At 38.7% G+C, this 24,606-nt stretch overlaps 1 protein-coding gene across 6 annotated transcripts in view; it reads left to right on the forward strand.

Annotated features, from left to right (window-relative positions):
- The window catches only part of LOC109272515 (ubiquinol-cytochrome-c reductase complex assembly factor 1), a 101,551-nt gene that overhangs the window by 24,014 nt on the left and 52,931 nt on the right, over positions 1-24,606 (forward strand). For 3 of the 6 annotated variants that reach the window (XM_019458692.2, XM_019458693.2, XM_019458694.2), the window contains 2 exons: positions 9,253-9,325; positions 17,381-17,438. In XM_019458692.2, the coding sequence (XP_019314237.1) occupies positions 9,253-9,325; positions 17,381-17,438 (131 nt within the window). Of the gene's footprint in view, positions 1-1,402; positions 1,511-4,088; positions 4,230-9,252; positions 9,326-17,380; positions 17,439-24,606 lie in introns of all 6 variants that reach the window. The other 3 variants (XM_019458687.2, XM_019458689.2, XM_019458690.2) reach the window with 2 other exon arrangements.

The following is a 24,606-nucleotide window of genomic DNA, read 5'->3' on the forward strand; positions in this document are numbered from 1 at the left end:
TTAGCTGGATGAGGAAAGGAATTTTATTGAATGCAGAAAGTGAGGCTCAAGGAAGTGAACTGACTTGCCAAGGTCACAAGGATAAGTGACAGACCAACTGAATATTTGATTGAACCTAAGACTTCTGATCCAGTGTCCTGTATTTCTTCCACTGTAGTATCTTGCTTGGAAAACACTATTATTTTTTTAATTTTTAAAAAATGTTTACTTATTTTTGAGAGAGAGAGAGAGAGAGTGTGGGAGAGGCGCAAAGAGAGAGGGAGACACAGAATACAAAGCAGGCTCCAGCCTCTGAGCTGTCAGCCCAGAGCCCACGGTGGGGCTTAAACTCAAAAAACCATGAGATCATGACCTGAGCCAAAGTCAGATGCTTAACCGACTGAGCCTCTCAGGTGCCCCTGGAAAACACTTTAGAGAAGAAAGTTGTTGTGGATTTTTTATGCTAAAAATAAAATAATCTTTAACTTTTGCAGAATTTCTTTCTTATTTTTTTTTTAGAATTTTAATTTATTTATTTTTAGAGAGAGCAAATGTTCACAAGCAGAGAAGAAGGTAGAGGGGGAGGGAGGGAGAGAGAGAGAAAGAGAGAGAAAGAAAGAAAGAAAGAAAGAAAGAAAGAAAGAAAGGAAGAAAGAAAGGAAGAAAGAAAGAAAGAAAGAAAGAAAATCTCAAGCAGACTTCATGTTCAGTGTGGAGCCCGACATGGGGCTCAATCCCGTGACCCTGGGATTATGACCTGAGCCGAAATAAAGAGTCAGATGCTCAACTAATTGAGCGAACCACCCAGGTGCCCTCTGGAGAATTTCTTATTGATTATATAGCCTGCTTTCATTTGGAGAGGCTTAGCATTAGAATAAGTTTTTCTTGGAGTTTATTTGCAAACTATAAGACTCATATCTTCTATAGTTATTAATAAAATTTGTTATGCTAAAAAAATATGAGTTTAGAAACATTTATTCAGTGCTTGCTTTGGGTGACTATGATTTTGAATGACTTTTGACTGCTTTCAGACAGTAGTTCTCTTTCCTTTTCCTGTTATATCAAAAACATACAACATTCTTCTCAGAATTCTTTGGGAGATGAGGGTCAAGATATCCTTTTAAAAGTATTCTTTTCCATAGAATTTTTATTCTGATAGCCCAAATCTATCATTTTCTAGACATAGGTTCATAGGCATATGGTCAGTGAGATGGCTCTGAAATTTCGAGGACACATATCAGATAGAATTCCAGATGTGTTTGTACTGAGTGATAAGATGCCCAGAAAAATGAGAATTAAAAATTCTAGGTGAAAAAAAAAATCTAAGCAATAAAAATGCGCTTAGGCCTAATGAGAAACAAAAGCATTCTTTTTAAAAAATTATTTTGCAACTAATTTTGTCCCCTTCTTTTTGATTAAATAGCTTTTTACTACCAAGGATTCCCCACAGCCTGTTGAGGAGAAAGTTGGTACCTTCACAAAAATAATAGAAGCCATGGGATTTACAGGACCTTTGAAATACAGTAAATGGGTAAACTCTTTTTAAGTTCTTCTCATTTTCTTTTTGGGCTTTGTGCTTTCTGCTCCTCATAGAAGATTTTTTAAAGCTTCTGTTTTGCTTTTGTGAAATTCATATATTATTTTGAGAACTTGAAAATGTGTTGTCTCCCTCCACCTTCCCATTCTAAATCTATGTAACATGTGGGGCTGAACTACTCCCTCATTCCTTTAGCCTGATTCCTTAGAAGTATCTCAGTGCAAGCTAAGACTGGGCTTTCCAGGATCTTGTTACATGATATGCCATACAAATGAGTTCTAAGGAAGTAGATGGGCCAAATGTTCTGAAGGGCAGCATTCTTAAGAAAATATTACTCTCTGATGAATCCATATTCATAAATCATTTTTTCACTAGGTCATTGTAGTGATTTTTGTTAAAATTTTATTAATAAGCATGTTTTAAATTAACTAGTCAATTCTGCAATTTATTGTAATTCTTATTATGGAGGGTTATTTGCTAGCTGTATCATTCCTAGTCAAGCCTTGGCCTAGCACGTTATCTGTTTTATAGTAATTGCTATATATGAGTGAATATCTTCTCTGCATCAGGTGCATATTGCCCGTGGGTTTTTATAACAGTGCCTCTAACTAATTAAAATAATAAAACATTAATCATTGAGTTTTTCTCAGCCCAGTTATCTCCTGATGCTGGCATTTCTCTCTATTTTTATAGCAGAATGCCTTTTAATGCTTTTCAAGGTTGTTAGAATGTTGGATAAGCCTAATCAGTCATAAGTTCTGTATTAATCAAAAGCAAATCAATGCAAAGCAGTAAGGAGGGCTTTTCTAGAAAACATAGCTTTGCCCTAAATGATCAAATGATGACAGTTATACCATTTTAACAGGGTGAATTCAAATTAGAATTTGAATTTTATTACAGACTTTACTTGTAGTTTCTTCTTGGAATGTCGGTTCTCTTCCTAACAGTTCTCATTACAGCAAGTACAGGCTTCTCTCTGTATCTCCTTTTTACATAAATTCTGAAAAGCAAATCGTGATTCCACAAGCATATTAAAAAAAAATTTTTTTTAAGTTTATTTATTTATTTTTGAGAGAGGCAGAGACAGCACAGGTGGGGAAGGGCAGATAGAGAGGGAAAGAGGGAACCCCAGGCAGGCTGTGCATTGCCAGTGCAGAGCCCAGTGTGGGTCTCGAACCCATGAAACCACGAGATTATGACCTGAGCTGAAACCAAGAGTCAGATGCTCAACCAGTGCCTCAAGCATTTTGTTTTTAAGGGGCTTTGAAAAGTATAGAAGATAACACACATCAGGCACCTAGGTAGCTCAGTCGGTTAAGTGTCCAACCTCGGCTCAGGTCATGATCTTGTGGTTCGTGAGTTTGAGCCCCCCCCCCCCCCCCCCCCCCCCGGGCTCTGTACAGACAGCTCAGAGCCCAGAGCCTGCTTCGGATTCTGTGTCTCCCTCTCTCTGCCCTCTCCTACTCGTGCTCTTGCCTCTCCCTGTCTCCCTCAAAAATAAATAAACATCAAAAAAAATTAGAAAAAAAGATAACACCTATCCTAGGTAATGATGATGTTCTTGAGACCCTAAGACTATGAAGTGCCTTCTTAATCATCAGTGAAATATTATATTCATTAAAGTTATCTTTTTTACATCTTAATTTTTTGGCAAATGATAATCATTGGTATATTTGGTAATGTTTTTAATAAGAATCTTTTCCCTTATTAAAAAATGTTTGTGATTATGGCATTTGGATTTAAAAACTAGTGTATTTTGTTTGAAAGTTAGAAATTAATTAAAAGAGAAGGGAAATGAGAGCAGAAAGAAAGAAAAAAAGGGAAAAATTTACTGTTTTATTTATTTCTTGATGGTTGAGTTCCACTTGGTTGCTACCATTGCTTTGTCTAGTCTGTTTTTTTATGATTCCAGAGGGAAAGTTGGCTACCATTTGAAGGATTACTAAATCATCAGGAAAATTTCTTCACTGTTGTAGTTTAAGTTAGCCTTTGATTTTTGTTGGTTCCTTTGTGACCTCAACAAAGTGCTTAATATTTGCATTTTAAAGTCTTTTGTGATGTGGTAGTGTCTACTTTCTGTAACCTTTATTTTTTTTAGTTTGTGATAGAAACATCAAAGTATAACATTCTAGTAAAATATAGGTGGGAAAACATAGGTATAACTTTCCATTTTGAGAGATTGCAAGCCCTTTTCAGCAAATGTTGACTCAGAAATCTATGGCTAGACCCTTGGATTGGATTGCCCTGGAAAGATTCTTTGAGTTTTGTGTTTTCGTATGTCTTTCATTAGGGAGAAAAATATCTGCTTGACGGCAATATCAACTGTCTTTCCTCCATTTTTTTTTTCCGTAACATTTTCATGTGTAGTTTCATTTTTCTTCTAGATTCATATTTAGGAATTTAAATGTAGCTTTTCCTTACCTATTTGTCCTAAAATAAACATTCTTTCCCATTATCTTTATGTGGCAGTATCAGATAAAACAAGGACAATGTTTATCATGTTCAGCCACATGCCATAGAATAGGCAGTTTCCAGATTAACATAAAACCAAAAAATTCTTTCTGTTCAGAAGGACACTGACAAACTGGAATGTACTCAGAAGTGGGCAGTGAGTTTTGTGAATGCTTCAGAAAGTGTGTTGAATGAAGAGTGGTTGAAAGAAATAGGAATGCTTAACCTGGAAAAGAGAAGACATGATGATGGTTCTTCTCAGGTATTTGTAAAAAGAGAGAGAGAGAGAGACTTAGAGAGAGAGACTTAATCTAACTAAGGTATTCCAGTGGGCAGTGGATGTTTCATGAATGTTACATGAAGCAGATTTACATTCAACAAAACAAAAATCTAACAACAAGAATTGTCCTTTCGGGGGATAGGTAACCTCACAAGGTCATTGGACTTGTTTTAACAGTGGCCCAGATGGTTGACTGTGAATCAAGAATGTTGTAGAAGGAATTCCAGTATGAAATAGAAGGTTCAAATGACTTCAAAGCCCCTCCAACTCACACAGCTGTTAGTGCAAACTTTTTACTACATTCATTTTTCATCTTGTAAGATGGTATGAGATGCCTCAGTCAGTGGGAGAGCTGATCTGCATTTCTTAAAGCTGTCTTAGGTGCTTGTGTTTTCATCAGATACACTGATGAGGTCTTCCAAAGTTAGAATGAAATAAACATGAAGTCATCTGAGAACCAGAACAATCTGTATTAACAGGATGGAATTTAGTCTGACCTACCTCTTTAACTTAAATTACTATGTGAATCTTGAAGAAATCCTTTCCCCAAGTTATTTCCAGTCCCTCTGTGATGCTCTTAGGGGACTTGCTTTAGACATTTGTCCAGGCTAATGGCTCACCCAAGTATAAAGGTTTGGCTTCACTGCAGGAAAAGCGAGGAACTATAAAATGCTCCTGATTGCCATATTATGAGCGCTGTGTAAATGCACTGGCCAATCTGCTGAGGTCTTCATTATTTGTGATGAAGGCTTTCTTCATGAACATGTGAGAAAATCTTCTCAAGGGATGACTTGGGTCTTGGTGGCAAATCTGCCTTTCCTCAGGCAGAATAATTAATTATGAACTTAGAGGACTTTCTGTGTAAGAATCTGAAGGAAAATGCGGAGTTAAAAATCAAGAAATAGACCATTAGGAATTTTACTTAAAATTGTAAATGTGTTGATATTTATATACCAGTACCCATATTTGACAGATATTAATTTTTACCATATTTGCCTTAGTTTTGTTTTTTCCAAGATAAAATTTTACAGAAAAAACTCCAGCCCATTTCTCCTTTCTTCCCTTCCATTTCTTCCCTTCTTTCTCCACCGAGATAACTACTGTTCTAAAGTTGGTTTTTGTCATCCTCTTGTAAAATTCTGTTCTTTTGCCACTCATATATTACCCATAAACAACATATATACTATTATTTTGTGTTCATATGTAAACTATATAAGTGGTATCTTTTCAACCTGTTTTTATTAGTAAACATGTTTTTGAGTGGAGACCTGATTTTTGTCATTTCAACTGCTGATTAGCTTCACCCTGTATAATGAAATTACAGCTTAACTACTCCTCTACTAAAGACACTTGTTTTAGGCTTTTCATAATAATAGTACCATTTAAATTGTTCAGGAGTTTCTTGAGAAAGAGAAATAGAATTATTGGGTACCAGTGTATGAACATTTTTAACAGTATTTTTTTTTTTAAGATTTTATTTTTAAGTAATCTGTACACCCAACTCACAACCCCAAGATCAAGAGTTCACATGCTGCATCAATTTAGCCAGCTAGGTGCGCCATTAACTTATATTTATCAGCTGTTAAATTATACTTATCAGTTGTTATATCAGTTTATATATCTGTAAGTAGGATTTAAATGTTCGATACCATTTCCATCGCTTGATACAGTCAAGCTGTTTAATGTTTACAAATTAGATGGTGTGAAATGGTATATTTTAATTTAATTTGCATTCCTTTGGTTACCAGTAAAGTTGTATGTCTTCTCTTATGTTTATAGGCAAAAAAAAAAAAAAAAATTATAAATGTGTCTGTAGTCGAAGTAGGCCATAAGTTTCATGAAAGCAGGAGTTTTTGACTTCTTTGTTCAGTGCTGTATTCCCAATATCCAAATCCATGTCAGGCACTGAGTTGGGTACTCAATAAATTATTTGTTGACTGAAGTGAAGAGCTAACAGATATCTTAAATGCTCTGTCTTGAGAATGGAAATAGGCCCTTCAAAGCCAAAGGATTAGGATGATCATATTAGTATATCATTAGTTTAATGATGGTATAGACTAGTACTTCCCAAAATGTGTTGTGTCAAATACTCCCAAGAGCTGCAGATGTTAGCAAAGGTGAATAGGCTTCTTTTTTAGCCTGCTGATATGGTGAATTACATTGATTGCTTTGTGAATGTTGGATCAGCTTTGCATTCCAGGGATACATCCCAGCTGGTCATGATTTATTGCCCTTTTGCAATATTGCTGGATTAGGGTGCCTGGGTGGCTCAGCTGGTTGAGTGTCCTATACTAGATTTCAGCTCAGGTCATGATCCCAAGGTTGTGGGATCGAGCCCTGCATTGGGCTCTGCATTGAACGTGGAGCCTACTTAAGATTCTCTCTTTTCCTCTGCCCCTCTCCCCTGTTCATACTCTCTCTCTCTCTCTCTCTCTGCCTCTCTCTCTCTTTCTCTCAAAAAAATATATTGCTGGATTTGGGGTACCTGGCTGGCTAAGTTGGTAGAGCATGCACCTCTTGATTTTGGGGTTGAGTTTGAACCCCATGTTGGGTGTAGAGATACTTAAAAATAAGAAATCTTAAGAAAATATTGCTGGATTTGATTTGTTAATATTTTGCCAAGGATTTTTACATCTATGTTCATGAAGGCTATGGTTCTATAATTTTATTTTCTTCTGATGACTTTGGTTTTGATTTCAGGGTAATCTTGGCGTTATAGAAGAGCTAGAAAGTATTCTTCCCTCCTGTTTTCTGGAAGAGTTTATGTAGATTTAGTTTTTTTTTTTTTTTTAATGTTTATTTTTGAGAGAGAGAGAGAGACAGAGTGTGAGCAGTGGAGGGGCAGAGAGAGAGGGAGACACAGAATCTGAAGCAGACTCCAGGCTGTGAGCTGTTAGCACAGAGCCTGACATGGCGCTCGAACTCACAAACTGTGAGATCATGACCTGAGCCGAAGTCAGACGCCCAACCAACTGAGCCACCCAGGCACCCCTCTTAAAAAAAAAAAAAAAAAATTTTTTTTAATGTTTATTTATTTGGAGAGAGAGACAGAGTGCAAGCAGGGGAGGGCAGAGAGAGAGAGGGAGACACAGAATCTGAAGCAGGCTCTGGGCTCTGTTGTGGGGCTCGAACTCTTGGGAACCTGGAAATCATGACCTGAGCTGAAGTTGGACGCTTAACCGACTGAGCCACCCAGGTGCCCCTCCTTTCTGATTCTTGATACTGCTAATTTTTATCTTTTCTGTTTTTTCTTGTCTTGATCGGTTCTACTAATGTTTTGTCAATTTTATTGATATTTTCAAGGAACCAGCTTTGGCTTCTTTGATTTTCTGTGCTATTTTTCTGTTTCCAATTTTATTGGTCTCTGATCTTTATTATATCTTTCTTTTTGCTTGCTTTTAGGTTTAATTTGCTTTTCTTTTTTAGTTTCTTACCATGGGTTTGTTTAAATTGGCTTCTAATGCTGATTTATTCCCCATGTAGGTATGTCTGTTTTCCAGTTGTTATATGTTTATTCTGTTTCCCCCTATTTGAGCTTTACTCTGAAAGCCTTAAAAACATGACAGATACCAAATTAGCAAAGAAAAAAAATCTTAATTATAATTTGAGACATAATCCTTCTTTAATTTTTTCGAGGTATTTCTGCCCATCAGAGACATTGTTGTTTTGACTCTAGATTGTATAGAGAAATATGACCATTATATAGTATTGGGTATAGTATATTTTTGGTGACTTTGAACCTTAAAAACATAGCTTTACTAAAATTCTAGATTGTTTTGTCTTCATTTGCTATTTCATTCTCAGTTTGTGTAGATTATTTTAGTCTGCATATTTGCGTTTGTAATTCTCTGTCATTTTAAGAAAAAATAAGCTTCTGTAAGCCTTTTGTGGATGGGCTAATTTATTTAATTCACAGTCCTTAGAAATACTTCCTTACTTGAGCACTGAGTTGGTCTTCAGGCCTACAATTCACCTCATAAAAGAATTTATTTTTCACTTTTAGATTTATTTTTATGAAGGCATAATGTACATACAGTAAAATATACAAATCTTAAGTATATAATTCAGTGACTAAATTAAAACCACCACTCAGATCAAGATTCTAAGAGAATTTGGGGCACCTGTGTAGCTGAGTTGGTTAAGCATGACTCTTGATTTCAGCTCAAGTCATGATCTCGTGGTTTGTGAGGTCAAGCTCTTCATCCGGCTGTCTGCTGTCAGCTCGGAGCTTGCTTCAGATCCTCTGTCCTCTCTCTCTCTCTGCCCCTCTCCTGCTTGTGCTGCTTGTGCTCTCTTTGTCTCTCAAAAATAAATAAACATTAAAAAAAATTTTTTTTAAGGGTACTAAGAGAGTTCTTAGTGCTTTGGGGAATAGTAAACAGTTGATCCTTTTACTGTATTTTATTTTACATTCATTAAAAACCCTTATTTGTAAGCACAGTCTTCTTAATCAGCAAACTATAAAACTAGGGAAAATATAGAAAAAAATGACCCCTTCCCCAAGGCATAAAAAAAAAAAAAAAAACTTTTACAGAATGGATAGTAGTGCTTCTGAGGAAAGATTGAAAGATTAAGAGTTTTTGTTTTTGTTTTTGTTTGTTTATTTGTTTGGCTTGTTTGGTTTTGGTCAGAAGAATGGGTAATTTTTTAAAGTAAAGGGTTTCAGATTATAAAGAGTTAATGTGAATGATGCTGAACAGTGGTATAGAGGCTCAAATGTGATGAAATGAGTTGAATTAAAGGAAAGATTTCATTTAAATATTGGAAAAATCTTTTTGACATTTTGATGCTAAATCATAAATATAAAAATTGTTTGAAGTCTGTGAATGGTTGGCTTTAAGAAAAAGAAATAATTGATGTTGGTTAAGCTGTTAAATCTGCCTAGTGACAGGTTTGGACTCATCATTCTAGTTAGACAAATATAAGATATTGTGACCTACATCTAATAGCATTAGAATATCCACTTGGTCATATCTTGAGTTTGGTTTTATTTTTTTTTGTCTAGAAGATTAAGATTGCGGCCCTGCGCATGTATACTAGCTGTGTGGAGAAAACTGACTTCGAGGAATTCTTTCTAAGTAAGTTACTGTTTTTGATAGTTCTGAAAAGGAAAATGAATCTACTTTTCATGGGGTGCCTGGCTGGCTCAGTTGGTAGAGCATGTGACTTTTGGTCATGAGCCCCAAATTGGGTGTAGAGATTACTTAAAAATAAAATCTTTAAAAAAAAAAGATTCTACTTTTCATTTTTATGACTGTTAATATCTTCGTGGAATAGGTTTTGAGTCATTGGTGAAGCAGTTTTTTCTGCATAAAGTATATAATAAAAGCTGTTTATTTTTCTCTTTTAATAGAATAAACAAAGGCCAAAAGAACCCTATAGATTAGACATTTTAACAAGTTTGAAAAAAAAAGAAACCTAAAAATTTGTCCACTACTTTGACATTTTTCTACACATGTATCTTTTTACGTATGAGTAGTCATAGTAAAACAAATCCTGTTCTACGTTCTGGATGTTTTACTTAGCATTTTGACATGAAATGAGCTTTCTGCCAATCATTGCTCTTTTATTTCTAGTTTTTAATTGTTTTGGTTAATCCTGGCATATGCCTAATGATTTTTTTTTTCTTTCTGTTGAAGGATGATTAGGTCAAAAGGTACATATAATTTTATTATTTATATCCCATTGATAAATTGCTTTCCAGGGCACCTGGGTGGCTCAGTCAGTTAAGCATCTAACTCTTGATTTTGGCTCAGGTCATGATCCCAGGATTGTGGGATCAAGCCCCGTGTTGGGCTCCATGCTGAGTGTGGAGCCTGCATGAGATTCTCTCTCCTCTCTCTCTCTCTCGATCTCTTTCGCTTTTCTTTCTCTCTCTCTCTCTCTCTCCCTCTGCCCTTCTCCCCTGCTTGCACTCTCTGTCTTAAAATAAAAAAAAAAAAAAAGAAAACTTGCTTTCCCAAAGAGTTTTACTGGTTTAGACCACCATTAGCAGTTGATTATATCAATACAGTATTCATTTTGATGCTGTAAACTGTTTAGTTATTAAGTTTAGTTAAAGCAGGTACTTATAAAGTAATTGGGAAAGTTTAAGCTGTTTCTAGTCCTACAGATTTTGGAAAGAAATGTGTATGTGCTGTGTACATAACCACCATTATCCTGCAAGCCACAAACACCTACTTGATATTTTTCACAGACAGCAATTGTTCATATATAATTATGTTAATAACAAGGAAGATAGGTAGATGCAGTTTTGATTATTTAATAACTATTTTGGATTTTTAAAACCAAATGCAAGTTGTTTTGGTGATTTTTACAATTTCAGCAGATTGATGTTAATATTAGAAACTTAAAATACCCTACTGAGTTGTAATCCTGATTTAGTGTCTACCTTCTATTTCTTATTTATTATAGTGACAAAACTTCCCTGCTTCTTTTTAATCTCTAAAAATTTCTCATTTGGGGAGAGTTTAGTCTGAAAGGAGAAAATATTTTCTCTGCTTGATGAAGAAACTGTTGATACTAGAAGTTGGATTTTTCAATACTTTTTTAAAGTTTATTTATTTTGAAAGAGATAGTACAAGTGGGGGAGGGGCAGAGAGAGTTGGGGAGAGAGAAAGAATCCCAAGTAGGCTCTGCACTGTCAACACAGAGCCTGATACAGGGCTTGAACTCACGAAACTGTGAGATCATGACCTGAGCCAAAACTGAGTTGGATGCTTAACCAACTGAGACACCCAGGTGTCCCTGGATTTTTCTTAAGTGGTTTTTGGAATACCTGTCCCCAATTATTTTTCACCAGATCTTTTTTTTTTTAATGTTTGTTTATTTTTGAGAGAGAGAGAGACAGAGACAGAGAGACAAGAGCCTGAGCAGAAAAGGGGCAGAGAGAGAGGGAGACACAGAATCTGAAGCAGGCTTCAGGGCACAGAGCCTGACGTGGAGGTAGAACCCACAAACTGAGAACATGACCTGAGCCAAAGTCGGATGGTTAACCAACAGCCACCCAGGCGCCACTCATCAGATCTTTTTCTTTCTTTCTTTCTTTCTTTCTTTCTTTCTTTCTTTCTTTCTTTCTTTCTTTCTTTCTTTCTTTCTTTCTTTCTTTCTATTTATTTATTTATAACTGTTTAGTTTTAGAGAGAACGTGCATGCACAAACGGAGGGGTAGAGAGAGAGAAGGAGAGAATCCCAAGCAGGCCCGATGCTGTTAGCACAGAGCCCAACATGGGGCTTCATCCCATGAACTGTGAAACATGACCTGAGGCAAAACCAAGAGTCAGACACTGAACCAACTGAGCCACCCAAACACCCCTCATCAGATCTTTTTAAAACCTCATCTTCAGATATCTATTTAATATTTGATTTCATAAGTAACTCATAAATTATTTATAATTATTTTGAAGGGATGTTTACTTGCTATCTGTCTTAGCCAGTCTTCATTATTGAAGATCCTTGAGTTAATATTATAGATTGCATAATGAGATTATTATTAGATATTTAAGGTAACATATTATGTTTCAATTTATAATCTGTTGTAAACTATAAAAATAAAAGTTTATATGTTAATAATTCACATTTACATGATATACTTTTACATTTGTCTCGTTTAGAAGTTACAAAGCCTTGTAGGATAGGAAAGACTTGTATTATTTTCATTTTTATTTTCTTTTCAGAAACAGTTGAAACTTAAAGAGACTACATGATTTCCCAAAATTGCCTAGCTAAGGCTCGATCCTGTGTTGTCTAGGTTAAAGGCCAGAAATTTTTCCACTGTAACATACTGCCTATGAATAAATGTAATTGTAAATTATAAACTGTAATCCATCTTAATATTTTTGTATTTTATTGTTTTTAAATGAGAACTCCTCTAGGAGATATTCTATTAATATTGTAAACTGATGTTTATATGTATTAGAGGACAAACGCTTCATTGAGCTTTGTTCTAGCTTTGCCTTTTGAATGTTACCTGGGGAGGCAGTACATTTTTTCAGTGACACCCCACTTACTTAAGTTTTTTGTTTGTTTGTTTTTGGGTTTTTTTGTTTTATTTTTTATTTTTGTTTTTTTTTTTAAGTAGGCTCCCTGCCCAATGTGGGGCTTGAATTCATGACCCTGGATCAAGAGTCAGATGTTCTACTGACTGAGCCAGCCAGGTGCCCCTTGCTTAAGGTTTTTTGGGACTCAGTTTGAGAATTGCTTTTTATTTTTTTTCATTATTATTATTAAAAAAATTTTTTTTAATGTTTATTTACTTTTGAGAGTGAGAGACAGAGACAGAGTGTGAATGGGGGAGGAGCAGGAGATGCAGAATCTGAAGCAGGCTCCAGGCTCTGAGCTGTCAGCAACAAAGCCCGATGTGGAGCTCAAACTCATGGACTGCAAGATCATGACCTGAGCCAAAGTCGGACACTTAAACTGACTGAGCCACCCAGGCACCCATTCATTATTATTTTTAATGTTTTATGTATTTTTGAGGGTGGAGGGAAGTGAGGGGTGGAGAGAGAGGGAGGCCCAGAATCTGAAGCAGGTTCCAGGCTCCCAGCTGTCAGCACAGCACAGCACAGCACAGCACAGCACAGCACAACCCCTGATGTGGGGCTCAAACTTATGAACTGTGAGATCATGATGTGAGCTGAAGTCAGACACTTAACAGACTGAGCCACCCAGGTGCCCTGAGAGTTGCCTTTTAGACTTACAGCTTGTTCATTTGTATTATGCTCCATTGTGGTCCACCTTTGTAATTTATGGGTAGGTTAAATTTTAAAATCAAACCATAGTGGTTCCAAACTGTGGCAAGTGAATAAAAAAGGGATCCAATCTATTTGGAGGCAGATAAATATCTATGAAACAATGAGACTGACTTTCTTGCATCTTCTTTTTAAAAAAAAAAAATTTTTTTTTAATGTTTATTTATTTTTGAGAGAGAGAGTGAGAGAGATAGAGCACCAGCAGGGGAGGGGCAGAGAGAGACGGAGACACAGAATCTGAAGCAGGATCCAGGCTCCAAGCTGTCAGCACAGAGCCTGATGTGGGACTCGAACTCACAAACCATGAGATTATGGCCTGAGCCAAAGTCGGATGCTTAACTGACTGAGCCGCCCAGGTGCCCCTTGCATCTTTTATTTTTAATTTTTTTTAATGTTTAGTTTTGAGAGAGAGAGAGAGAGAGATAGAACATGAGCAGGGAGGGGCAGAGAGAGAGGGAGACACAGAATCCAAAGCAGGCTCCAGGCTCTGAGCTGTCAGCACAGAGCCTGAAGCGGGGCTCGAACTCACAAACCGTGAGATCATGACCTGAGCCGAAGTCGGACGCTTAACCGACTGAGCCACCCAGGTGCTCCCACCCTTGCATCTTCTAAAGAAAGATTCTAAAGAGTAGGCCAGATAGGTTTGGGGTAAAGGAAGAGAATATATATATTGGTTCCAAGATTACACCTGTATTATTATTTTTTATTTATTTATTTATTTATTTATTTATTTATTTATAACATTATTTATTTTTGAGAGACACAGAGAGACAGAGCATGAATGGGGAAGGGGCAGAGAGGGAGACACAGAATCTGAAACAGGCTCCAGGCTCTGAGCTGTCAGCACAGAGCCCGATGCAGGGCTCGAACTCACGAACTGTGAAATCCCGACCTGAGCCGAAGTCGGACGCTCAATGGACTGAGCCACCCAGCCACCTCCAAGATTACACCTTTAAAATGGCTGTTGCTCTCTTGGACTTTTGGTATTTAAGGACTTGACTTTTTAAATTTTTTTTTTTTTTTTAACGTTTATTTATTTTTGAGACAGAGAGAGACAGAGCATGAACGGGGAAGGGGCAGAGAGAGAGGGAGACACAGAATCGGAAGCAGGCTCCAGGCTCTGAGCCATCAGCCCAGAGCCCGACGCGGGGCTCGAACCCACGGACCGCGAGATCGTGACCTGAGCTGAAGTCGGACACTCAACCGACTGAGCCACCCAGGCGCCCCAAGGACTTGACTTTTTAGAGTCCTGAGCATTCAGTAATTTTTTAAAAGGATAGAGAGGCTTAGGTAGCTCAACACTATCATCCTCACTCTTCCAACAAAAGCGAAGCCAGTGTTAATTCATGAAGATTGAATAAGAATGAGTTGTTCACTAACAGTGTGCTTGTGAATAAACAATAGGCCTATAATAGCCTAGTGGGTAGGCCCCAAGTTATAGACTCTCTGTCATCTCAGAGCCAAGGTGTTCAAAGGTCTTGATCCAGAGGCCTACACATTGGGGATTCTGACTGGTGAGATAACCTTAACAGCCAGCCACCTGTTGTTTTCAAGATGTTCTGATGGTGTATATCATTTGTGACATAAATGAGCATACCCTCTGTGAGCATACAGTGGTTTGCTAACTGGTCTTCTGGAGATCAGTACTGTTATGAAGAGCACTTTGGAGCAGAGGGGGCCGATCAGTAAAGTTTAATTCCATACTGCCTGAAAACTGCTTTGTTTTTAGCTCTTAAAAGACTTACTACCTTGGAGAGGAGGCTCCTTAATGAGTAAGTTCTGAGTCAGTGATTGAGGTTCATCATTTTATTGACACAGTCTTAAATAGTGACCTATTTAAGATATTTTAAACCCTAGTGTTTAAATAATTCACTGAGAAACAACCATAGTGAATATTTATTGAGTACGTATTAACTATTAACCATTTTGCTAAACGTTTTACAGGCCTTATCTCATTTAGTCCTCACAAATCCCTATAAGGTAGGTTCTCTTGTTCTCCCCATTTTTACAGAGAAGACAGCTGAGGCACAGAGAAGGCTAAATAACTTTACCCAGAGTCAAATAGCAAGTAAGAGGTAGAGTCAAGGTTTTGAATCAGGAGGTCTGACCCTAAAACCTGCATTAAACAAACAACTGTGTTAATACTGCCACTCCATAACAGCAATGAATTATTTAATTTTATCCAACTTGGTAGTGAGGAAGAAAGTACATAGCCTCAGAAAATAATGCACTGAGTGTATATTGTTGTAAGAGTGTGATCATGGCAGAAGACAGTAACAGATTTTAGCTTTGAAGTGTTTAAACATAGTTCATTGAGCTAAAGATCTGCTGTGCTTTTGTGTTGCTCATGCTCAGACATTTAGTGGTCTTGTTTTTTAGGGCTTTACTCTGGGTTTCTGTTCTGACCCCAGTGGATACAGGGAGTCAATATGCAGCTCTTTTCCCATCCTCAGCCCTGAGCCGACCCCCAGAATGGAAAATTGTGACCCAAGTCCAGCTGCTGGCCTGTCTTTGCTTTCCAGCCCAAGAACTGATTCCCTCTCTGAGAAAATTGGAAAGGCTCCTGGAGGCTGCTGAGAAACTTTGATGTAGAGGTAGCAATTGAACAGATTGTCCTTTAGAAGCAGCCAAATTTCATTTTCCAGATTGAAAGACAGACTTCCAAGAAAACTTTTCTTTTTAATGTTTTGTTCTAGCATCCAAAAAAGACCCAACTTCAGATCTGGGCTTGAGAGTTTCTCATGGCTATTCTTGTTCTAGGTGGAGGGTGGTTGGCCCACTCTCAGATGGCATGTATCTTAATAGCTGTATGGTTGGCCAGGCCTGCCTTCACCTCCCTCCTGCTGGGTTCCAAGAGGAAGTCCACTTGACAACTGCTGGGCACCTCCCAGTACACTCACCAGAGTATTTTGGTGTCACTTTGTGACGGACTTGGACTTAAACTCCTGCCCAACCGCGAGCTTGTTAATATTGTGGCTGCCCTCAAGTTACTTAGCCTTTTTGAGCCTCTAAATGAGTGTTATAATACCTCCCTTCAGGGTTAAAGTGAGGATTAAGTGAGAAAATTATTGACATGACTAGCAGTGGACCTGGCAGGAAGTATGGGCCCTTAGCGAATGTTAGGTTCTGATTATAGTGTTAGAGAAGCAGTTAGTGATTAAGAACATGATGCCTGGAATCAAGCAGATCTGAGTTTGATCCCAGGTGTTTCATTTCATGGCTGTGTGACCTTAGGCAGTTGTCATGATCTCTCTAGGAGTCCATTTTCTCACCTGTCAAATGAGGGTAATATTAATACCCACCTCATAGGCCTGGTAGGATTCATTGAGCTTATGCCTGTAAGCACCAATTATAATGTCACACGTAGTAAGCCTATAAGGAATTACTGCTCTTTATTATTACTGGCGGTGTTAGTGTCCCTCACAGAGGTCCTACCCTGTGTTTTCTCTCCGAATGGCCCCTTTGTGTTATCATTTAGTACGTTGTATACTTCATTGTTTGCTGCAAGGCAGTATATATCCCTTTTATCTTGAGTCATTTCTCCAAAGGACTGATTGTACCCGAAGGGCCTGCATTTCCCACTGTTACTCATTTTCTTTGTCCTCTTGCTTTTGCTTTTCTCCCTGTCATGTAACAGGATGGGCACATTCAGCATTCAGTGGAGGACCCCTCATCTAGCCAGGGGCATTTCCTAGAGATCTGAGAATTGAGAGGTTTGGATGGCTAAGCACTGACCTGAGTTTTGGTAACTTAAAGCCCAGTTTTATCATTCCTACAGGTTGATGAATGGCCTTTCATTAGATATAATCTGCTTTTTTATTCAACTACAGCTCCCTACAGCCCCATTTCTTTCTCCTGGTCATTTATTTTGGACGAGTCATTCAGCATTCCCATGTTCCTAGCACACTGGGTCACCTTAAGGAAGACAGGAAAAAGAAACTAGAACTTAGACTTAGCAGGGCTCAAGTAAAAAAAATCTGTACTTAATTCGGGTAGGCAAAGTAGTGTCTTCCTAGCTTTCCAGAAGAATTTGAGACCAGGAAGGGAAAATAACATGTTAGTTGGAAGGAACCATAGAGATCATCTAGGCCACATTATACAAAGTGAGAAAACAGCCTCTGAGAAGAAAAGTGATTTGCCCAAGGCCACACAGCAAAGTGGTAACAGGGCTGGAACTAGAGGGCTGGTTGTCTGACTGCATTCAATACTCTTTCAACTCGTAGTCTTATTCTGTGGTTCTACTGGCCCTCTCTATGGTAGTATAATCAGAGAGCACTATAACTGCCATATATTTAGTTGAGCAGATTCCTACCAATATTTAAAATATAGGCGATATTTTTCCTCTGAACCCTCACATATTTATACTTTATTATTATTTTCTAGGGTGTCAGATGCCTGATACATTCAATTCATGGTTTCTTATAACTCTGCTTCACGTCTGGTAAGTGAGCAATTTAAGTGAAGTCACCAAATTTTTTTTTTTTTTTTTTTAAACACTGCTGACTTGTAAGGTATAGCCTTCAGCAGGGCTGAATATATGAAATGGCAGTTGTTCAGGCATTAAAAACTGTTCCTTTCATTTTAATAACTAATGTCTTAAAGCACATTTTTACTAAAGGTCAAAGCATAGTCCCAGAAAGAACCTAATATTTGTAGGCTTTTCTCAAAGAACACCTACCCCAGTGAACAATGCTATCAGTATCTCTTAGAGACTCTATGAGCTTGGATGGAAAGTTCTCTCCCTTGGCTGTTTTAGGAAAGTTCACATTTACGTAAAAGTGGTTTGAATTGTGAGAATCCGTGGTCATTTTCATTGCTGGTCATCAGAAACTTATAACAAATTATAGCACTGACATTTACGCCTGTACCTCTAAAATGTGCATACAGGTTAGATTCGTGCCAGGTTTGTTGCGTGTAAAAATATTTAACACCTTAAACAGTATATTTTTTCTTCAGCTGCAAATTAAGTAGCCAAAAAAATCAATTTTTCATCTAATGTTACACAGTATTAAAGGTCAGAAGGATATAGGAGAGACGTTGAAGTGGGGGCTGGGGAATGCATTTATTGAACTGCCAGATCTCAGGAAAGTAAATTCTGGAGAACTAAGTTTACTACTTTGACCATAGTGAGTATCTGAGGAACGTGGGGAATGGTTGCCCTGTCAAAAGGACCCTTGTTTGAGACTGCCTTCAGCTGAGCTTTGCATCACAGAAGTGACTACTATATAAAGACTTTTTGGTTTTGATCACCTCTGAAATATTTCTCCTGAACTCACATAGTCACTGAGATTGGCTAAGGGGCATAAGGTGGCAATTTATTTTATGTTATTTTTTTTCTAAGCGAGTACTTCATTGAGTGCACACTATGTCCCGGGCAGTTTGCTGGGAACTAGCTGTGGTTCTCAAGAAGCTCACAGTCGAGTGAGGGAGATAAGACATTTAAGTTTTTTCTTTTTCAAAATTTTATTTATTTATTTTGAGAGAGAGAGAGAGCGCGCGCACGCATGCAAGCACGGGGAGGGGCAGAGAAAGAAGGAGAGAGAGAATTCCAAGCAGGCTTTGCACTTTGAGCACAGAGCCTGACGTGGGGCTCAATCCCATGCACCATGAGATCATGACCCGAGCTGAAATCAAGAGTCAGATGTTCAACTGACTGAGCCATCCAGGAGCCTCAGGAGAGAAGATATTTAAAATAGTCAGTGACAAATCGGAGAATGGCTAAGTTCTGTAATAAATCTGAGTAAGTAGTGCCCATGGGATCATAGAGGAACCTGCAACTATCAAAACCATTACTAGTTCTGCCTCTTCTTTGAAATGTACCATGTCTTTTAGTCACATAGCTGTGAAGCCAAACTACCTTCTGTCTGAATGGTGAAGGTTAGGAAAAGGCTTAGGGAGGGCAGCTGGGTATACTGAGAGGAAAACTACTTTTTCAAGAGGAGAGGACTGCAGAAGTTGCACTGTAGAATTACTCACTGGAAAGGTGGGAGGGTTCAGAAGAGGCGAGGCTATTCCCAGAGGAGCTCAAAGATAATATTCAGAGCTTGTATGAAAGGCTCTTTATTGCCTATATAACTAGAGGTATCAGAGTGTTAGAGGGAGTGGATGGCAAAATCAAATATATAATCCCTGTGACCACATCCCAAGGTCAATCCCTAATAGTAGCCAGGAGAACCTTGAAACTACTTACAGTTCTCTCAAGATAGCCACCGTTTCCAGACATGCTTGCTGTGTCTTCCTTGCTGAGGTTGGTTTCATTTCTCAGAGGAATGGGGAGTACTACTATTACCAGTTAAGTAGCGGGAGGGAAGCTGTCTGCTTCAAATCTACATTTGGTCTTACCTCCACCCTTTCTCTTTAGTTCTCACCATCTGCAGTCTTCAGTGGAATGAATCAGTATCTTTCCAGTTTGAATCAACAAACTTTTATTGGGGACCTACTGTGTGTTAAGGACTGTGGGGCTTTGGAGAGATGGGTATGACATGATGTGCATTGTCTAGCAGATAACAGGCAGGAAGTATACTTTATGGCAACCTTTCCCACTGAATTCCTCTACAAACCTGACCCAGACACTTCAGACAACTGGCTGTCCTCAAATACTCCCATGTCTTTGCTCATATGTCCTGGGTGTTGTTCCTGATATTCCCTAAACCTAAAATGCTCATGTTTTCTCTGATAGAAATTCTCCTCACCTTTCATGGTACATCTCAATGTCATCTCTGCCACAGAGCACTCTTTATCCAATACTGCCCCCTACGCTGCAACCACCACCAAATTTGGATTTAGTTATACTTCCTTGTACTTCCAGAGTATCTGCTTGTGCCTTGGGCACGGCACTTCTTTCACCGTCATCCATTATAGGCAACTGTACTTCCTGCCTGAACTACAGTTTTGTAAAACTTGTGCTGTTTTGGGGCCCACTTGTGCTGTTATCCTCCAAGAAGAATTGGGGAGACTTTCTCTTCTAAGGGATAATCATTCCACCCAAGTCTGTGGAGAAGCTATGTTCTTCCAGCCCTGTTCTCTTAGCCTGAAGCTCCAAGAGGGTAACTGAAGGATAGCCAAGTCCAGTATTACAGGGCCCAGTGGACTTCCTAGAGATGTATAGGGTTGAAATACCTCCTGAAGGTGGTAGTATGAGGGAGAGGTTGGGAGGCTTAGAAAGCAGTCATAAAAGTAGAAAGAATCTGCCCCATCCCCCAAAGGGGGGAAAAAAACCCCTACTAAACAGAATACCCTGGCAGTGGACTTTTCAGAAAGCTTGCTTGGGTTCCCAAGGGTGATGGCTCCCTGTTGGCCTTTAGAATAGGGACAGGATTTCTCACATCCTTTTAGTTCCCCTGGAGGAGGTGTTGATGATTCCCTTATCCTATCTGCCTTCTCTAGTTCCCAAGTTTTTCTGTGTATGTCCAGTTTCTAGAGGGGCCTTATCAGTTGTGTATTCACGTGAACTTGTAGCAGCTGCAATGACTGTGTGTCCTTTGTCTTTGCTGAACAAGGTTAGTATTGAATGTGGCTGCTGAAAAATTGTTGAGAGAGGTTGCTGTCTAGGCTTTCCTGCATCCAAATGTGTACTTGATAAAAGCAGGCCTCCTCCTCTGTTTACTGTCTTGGGCAGTGGCACTGCAATCCATTCAGGTGTCCACACCAGAAACTGGGGAGACCTCCCTGACTCTTCCCTTACCCCCCTCATCTGGTCAGTCACCAGTCACCCCTTCAAACTTTTTTGCCCATGACCCACAGTAACAAATGAATTTTACTTTGCAACCCAGAACACACATGTCTCTGATACTACGGTTTCGTAAAACTTGTCCTTAAAATGTCAGATAATCTCTGATATTTTCTATTCCTTTTGAATTCATTTTAAAGAAAAAATTTAACATGTCACCTGTTAAATTGATTTTACTGGATTATAAGAAACAGTACTTGAAAACTGGTCTTTGGCCTCCAACTTCCATCTTCACATGCCATTGATCTTCTCAATACAAATTAAATCAGCATGCATGCACGTGCCCACACACACACTCTCCCTAATGTTCTCCATTATTCTCAGGACAAAGTATATTTCTTAGCATGGCATTCAGATTCCACCAACTATGCCACCCCTGCTACTCTCATATGGTACTATTCTAGGTACTGCTATCACCACCACTCCCTCCTCTGCAAGATAAAACAATATTATATAATAGAAATACCAAGTTTTCTTCTGTCCAGAAAGCCCTTCTCTCTCCTCTTTACCTGACAAAACTCCTGTTTTTTCATTCAGTATCTAACTCAGGTATCATTTCTGTTTGAAACCTTCCCTTTCCTTTGAAAGCAAGAGTTAGTTCCTCTTCTGTGTTTACTTAGTATTTTAGGGACCTCTATCATAGCACTCATCACGTAACATTTTTATGTTTTATCGTATCAGTCTTCTTTGTGGATGGTGACTTTATTGAAAGCAAGAATTATTTTTATCTTTTTGGAAAGATATGAAAATGAGATATTACTTCTCACAGTTCTGTGTATTACTCTTAATTTGTATCAATAAGTGTTCATCAAGTAATTGATGTTCTCAGATCTAACTTGACTCGCACGGCATTTGGAAGGGTCCTGGCACTGTCTTTTGGTTGGGTGAGAGTGGCGAAGCTCTGCTCCTGCTTAAGTTTCTCTGGGTTGTTACATGTATGTAGCTGGAATTTATGTTGGCGTTACAAGTGTTAATAGATTTGTAGAGACTCCTCTCAAAATTTGTCATGGAACGCTAGTACCTTCTAAATGCAGAAGCTAATTTTAGAAGATGGAATGGGATAAATAAAATTAGAGTATGCCTATGATGGAGATGGAATGGGGAGGGAGTAAAATGCAGTTTGTATTTTAATTTTAATTTTTTATTTTTTAAATTAAAAAAAATTTTTAATGTTTATTTTTAATAGAGAGAGTGTGAGTGGGCGAGGGGCAGAGAGAGAGAGGGAGAGTCCAAAGCAGGCTCCAGGCTCCAAGGTGTCAGCACAGAGCCCGATGTGGGGCTCAAACTCACAAACCATGAGATCATGACCTGAGCTGAAGTCAGACAATTAACCGACTGAGCCACCCAGGCGTCCTGCAGTTTGGATTTTTAAAAATTATTTTAGGGGCGACTGGGTAGCTCATCAGTTAAGCATCCAACTTCAGCTCAGGTCATGATCTCACGGCTTGTGAGTTCGGGCCCCTCATCGGGCTCTGTGCTGTCAGCTCAGAGCCTGGAGCCTGCTTCAGATTCTGTCTCTGTCTCTCTCTACCCGCCCCTCTGCTCACACACTGTCTGTCTGTCTGTCTCTCTCATATATAGATAAACATTTTTAAAAAAATCTTAAAAAAATTATTTTAAAGTCAGGTGTGTCATAAATATAATTACCAAGCCCTTTACAAAAATGTTATCTTTTATTTATTTACATGTATTATCTCACTCATTGTTACAACTACTTTATTCTTGTTTTATATGAGGGATCAGAGGTTTTATATATGAGGGATCAGAGGTTTAGAGAAGTCAAAGAACTTGTCCAAAGAACTAGTTAGTACATGGTGGAGAGAAAATTCTAAGTGTGGATCTGGCTAACTCAACAGTGTTAAGTTGCTTTCCTCATTGGTAATTAAAACTACCAAAGTAATTAAAGAATTGCTGATTGATACTAATACTATTTAATATTTATTAATACTATTTATTATTTAAAGTACCTGCTTATTCTTTTTTTTAAAGTTTATTTAGAGAGAGAGTGAGCAAGTGGGACAGGGGCAGAAAGACAGGGAGAGAGAGAATTCCAAGCAGGCTCCAAACTGTCTTGAATTCACGAATCTTGAGATCATGACCTGAGCCGAAATCAAGAGTTTGATGCTTAACTGACTGGCGCCCCAGTACCAGCTCATTATTAAACATAAATCCATAAAATTTTAGGGGCACCTGGCTGGCTCAGTCTCTGGAGCATGCAACTCTTGATCTCAGGGTTGTGGGTTCTAGTCCTCCATAGGGTGTAGAGAATACTTTATAAAGGGAGGAGGGGGATGCTGCCTGGGTGGCTCAGTTGGTTAAGCGTCCAACTCTAGATTTCATCTCAGGTCATGATCCCATGGTTCATGAGTTCAAGTCCTGAATTGGGCTCTGCACTGACAATGTGGAGCCTGCTTGGGATTCTCTCTCCCTCTCTGTCCTTCCTCCGTCACACAAGCTTGCACTTTCTCTCTCAAAATAAATAAATAAACATTAAAAACATCTTAAATCCATAAAATTATTACATCTGTTCTCCAATTGAACCTGTCCTCACAGGGCCAGAGTGTGGGAGAGAGATATTAAATTATTAATAGAATACAGCTGAAATAGCATGATGAGAGGAAATGGCAGGGAGAAGAGGGGTACATAATTTAGATGGGGGGATGGGTCATTCAGGGAGGGCTTCACTGAAGAAATGACGTCTAAACTGATGAGTAGAAGTTAGCAAGTCAAAAGGTGCATGAAAAGCATTGCAAGTGAAGAGATCTAGTGGTTCAATCCTTTTACCAGCTGGGCCCTTTTTAAATATGAAATTTTATACCCAGTCACCATATATGCATAGATAAAGAATTGCTGTTTGGGTTGAGGAAGTGAGAATGACCTGTTCACTCAGGTCTTCACAATGTATGCACTGGTAAGGGACTCTTATGTAGCTCTGTGGAAACTCAGACCACAGTTTAAAAACCACAGATCCAGTTCAACCCTCTCATGATTACAATGGGGAGACGATTTTGGCAATTTTAAGGAATTTGTTCACAGGCCTCTTCATCTGTAATGGAGGACCTGAGATCCAAATCTGAAGCTAACTGCTCCTTCTCCATTCAATACTTGGCTTCCTGCTTGAGTGTTCCCCTTTGGTGGTCATGGAGATGGGGGTTTCTTCCCATGAATATGAACAGCATGGCACTGATCGCCAATGATATGAAATTGTTTCTTGGTACTCCCTGTCTTTGTCCTGGGAGAGGCCACAAGTAAAGTAGACCTGAGAACAGTTCAGGGTGATAAGCTCTGTGTATAGCAGACCCACAGATCTTATGGGAACACAGGGGAAGGAGGACTGCCTGGGGATTGTCAAGACAAGCAGTTGCATTGGCCTCCTGGGGTCTAGAACCAGAGGACATGGGATCTTAAGGAGTTATTAGGAGATTAAGAAGTAATTGTAAGCTACTTTTTAAGATACTCCAAGTGATTAAGATTGATAATCACTGATTGATAATCAGAAACAGGACAGAAGGGAAACATTTTGTTATTTGTTTTTTACTTTTATTTTGTTTGAGAGAGAGAGAGAGCATAAGTGGGGGAAGGATAATGGTGGAGCAGAGAGAGAGAGAGAAAGAGAGAGAGAATTTTAAGCAGACTCCATGCCCAGCGAGGAGCCCAACTTGGGGCTCGATCCCTCAACTGTGAGATCATGACCTGAGCTGAAATCAAGAGTTGGACACTCAACTGACTGAGCCACGTAGGTGTCCCTGTTTTTATTTTTTAATTTTAAGATGGGGAAATACTGGAACATTTTTATAAGTCTGGGGGAAGAAGCCTCTGACAAAGAAGACAAGGAAATAAATTGTGCAGGTGGGAAAGGGTTGGAAAACAGACTGGTCCC

This window comes from Panthera pardus, unplaced genomic scaffold (genome assembly GCF_024362965.1).
Source record: "Panthera pardus isolate Hobbes unplaced genomic scaffold, ASM2436296v1 HiC_scaffold_25, whole genome shotgun sequence".
Lineage (NCBI taxonomy): Eukaryota > Metazoa > Chordata > Mammalia > Carnivora > Felidae > Panthera > Panthera pardus.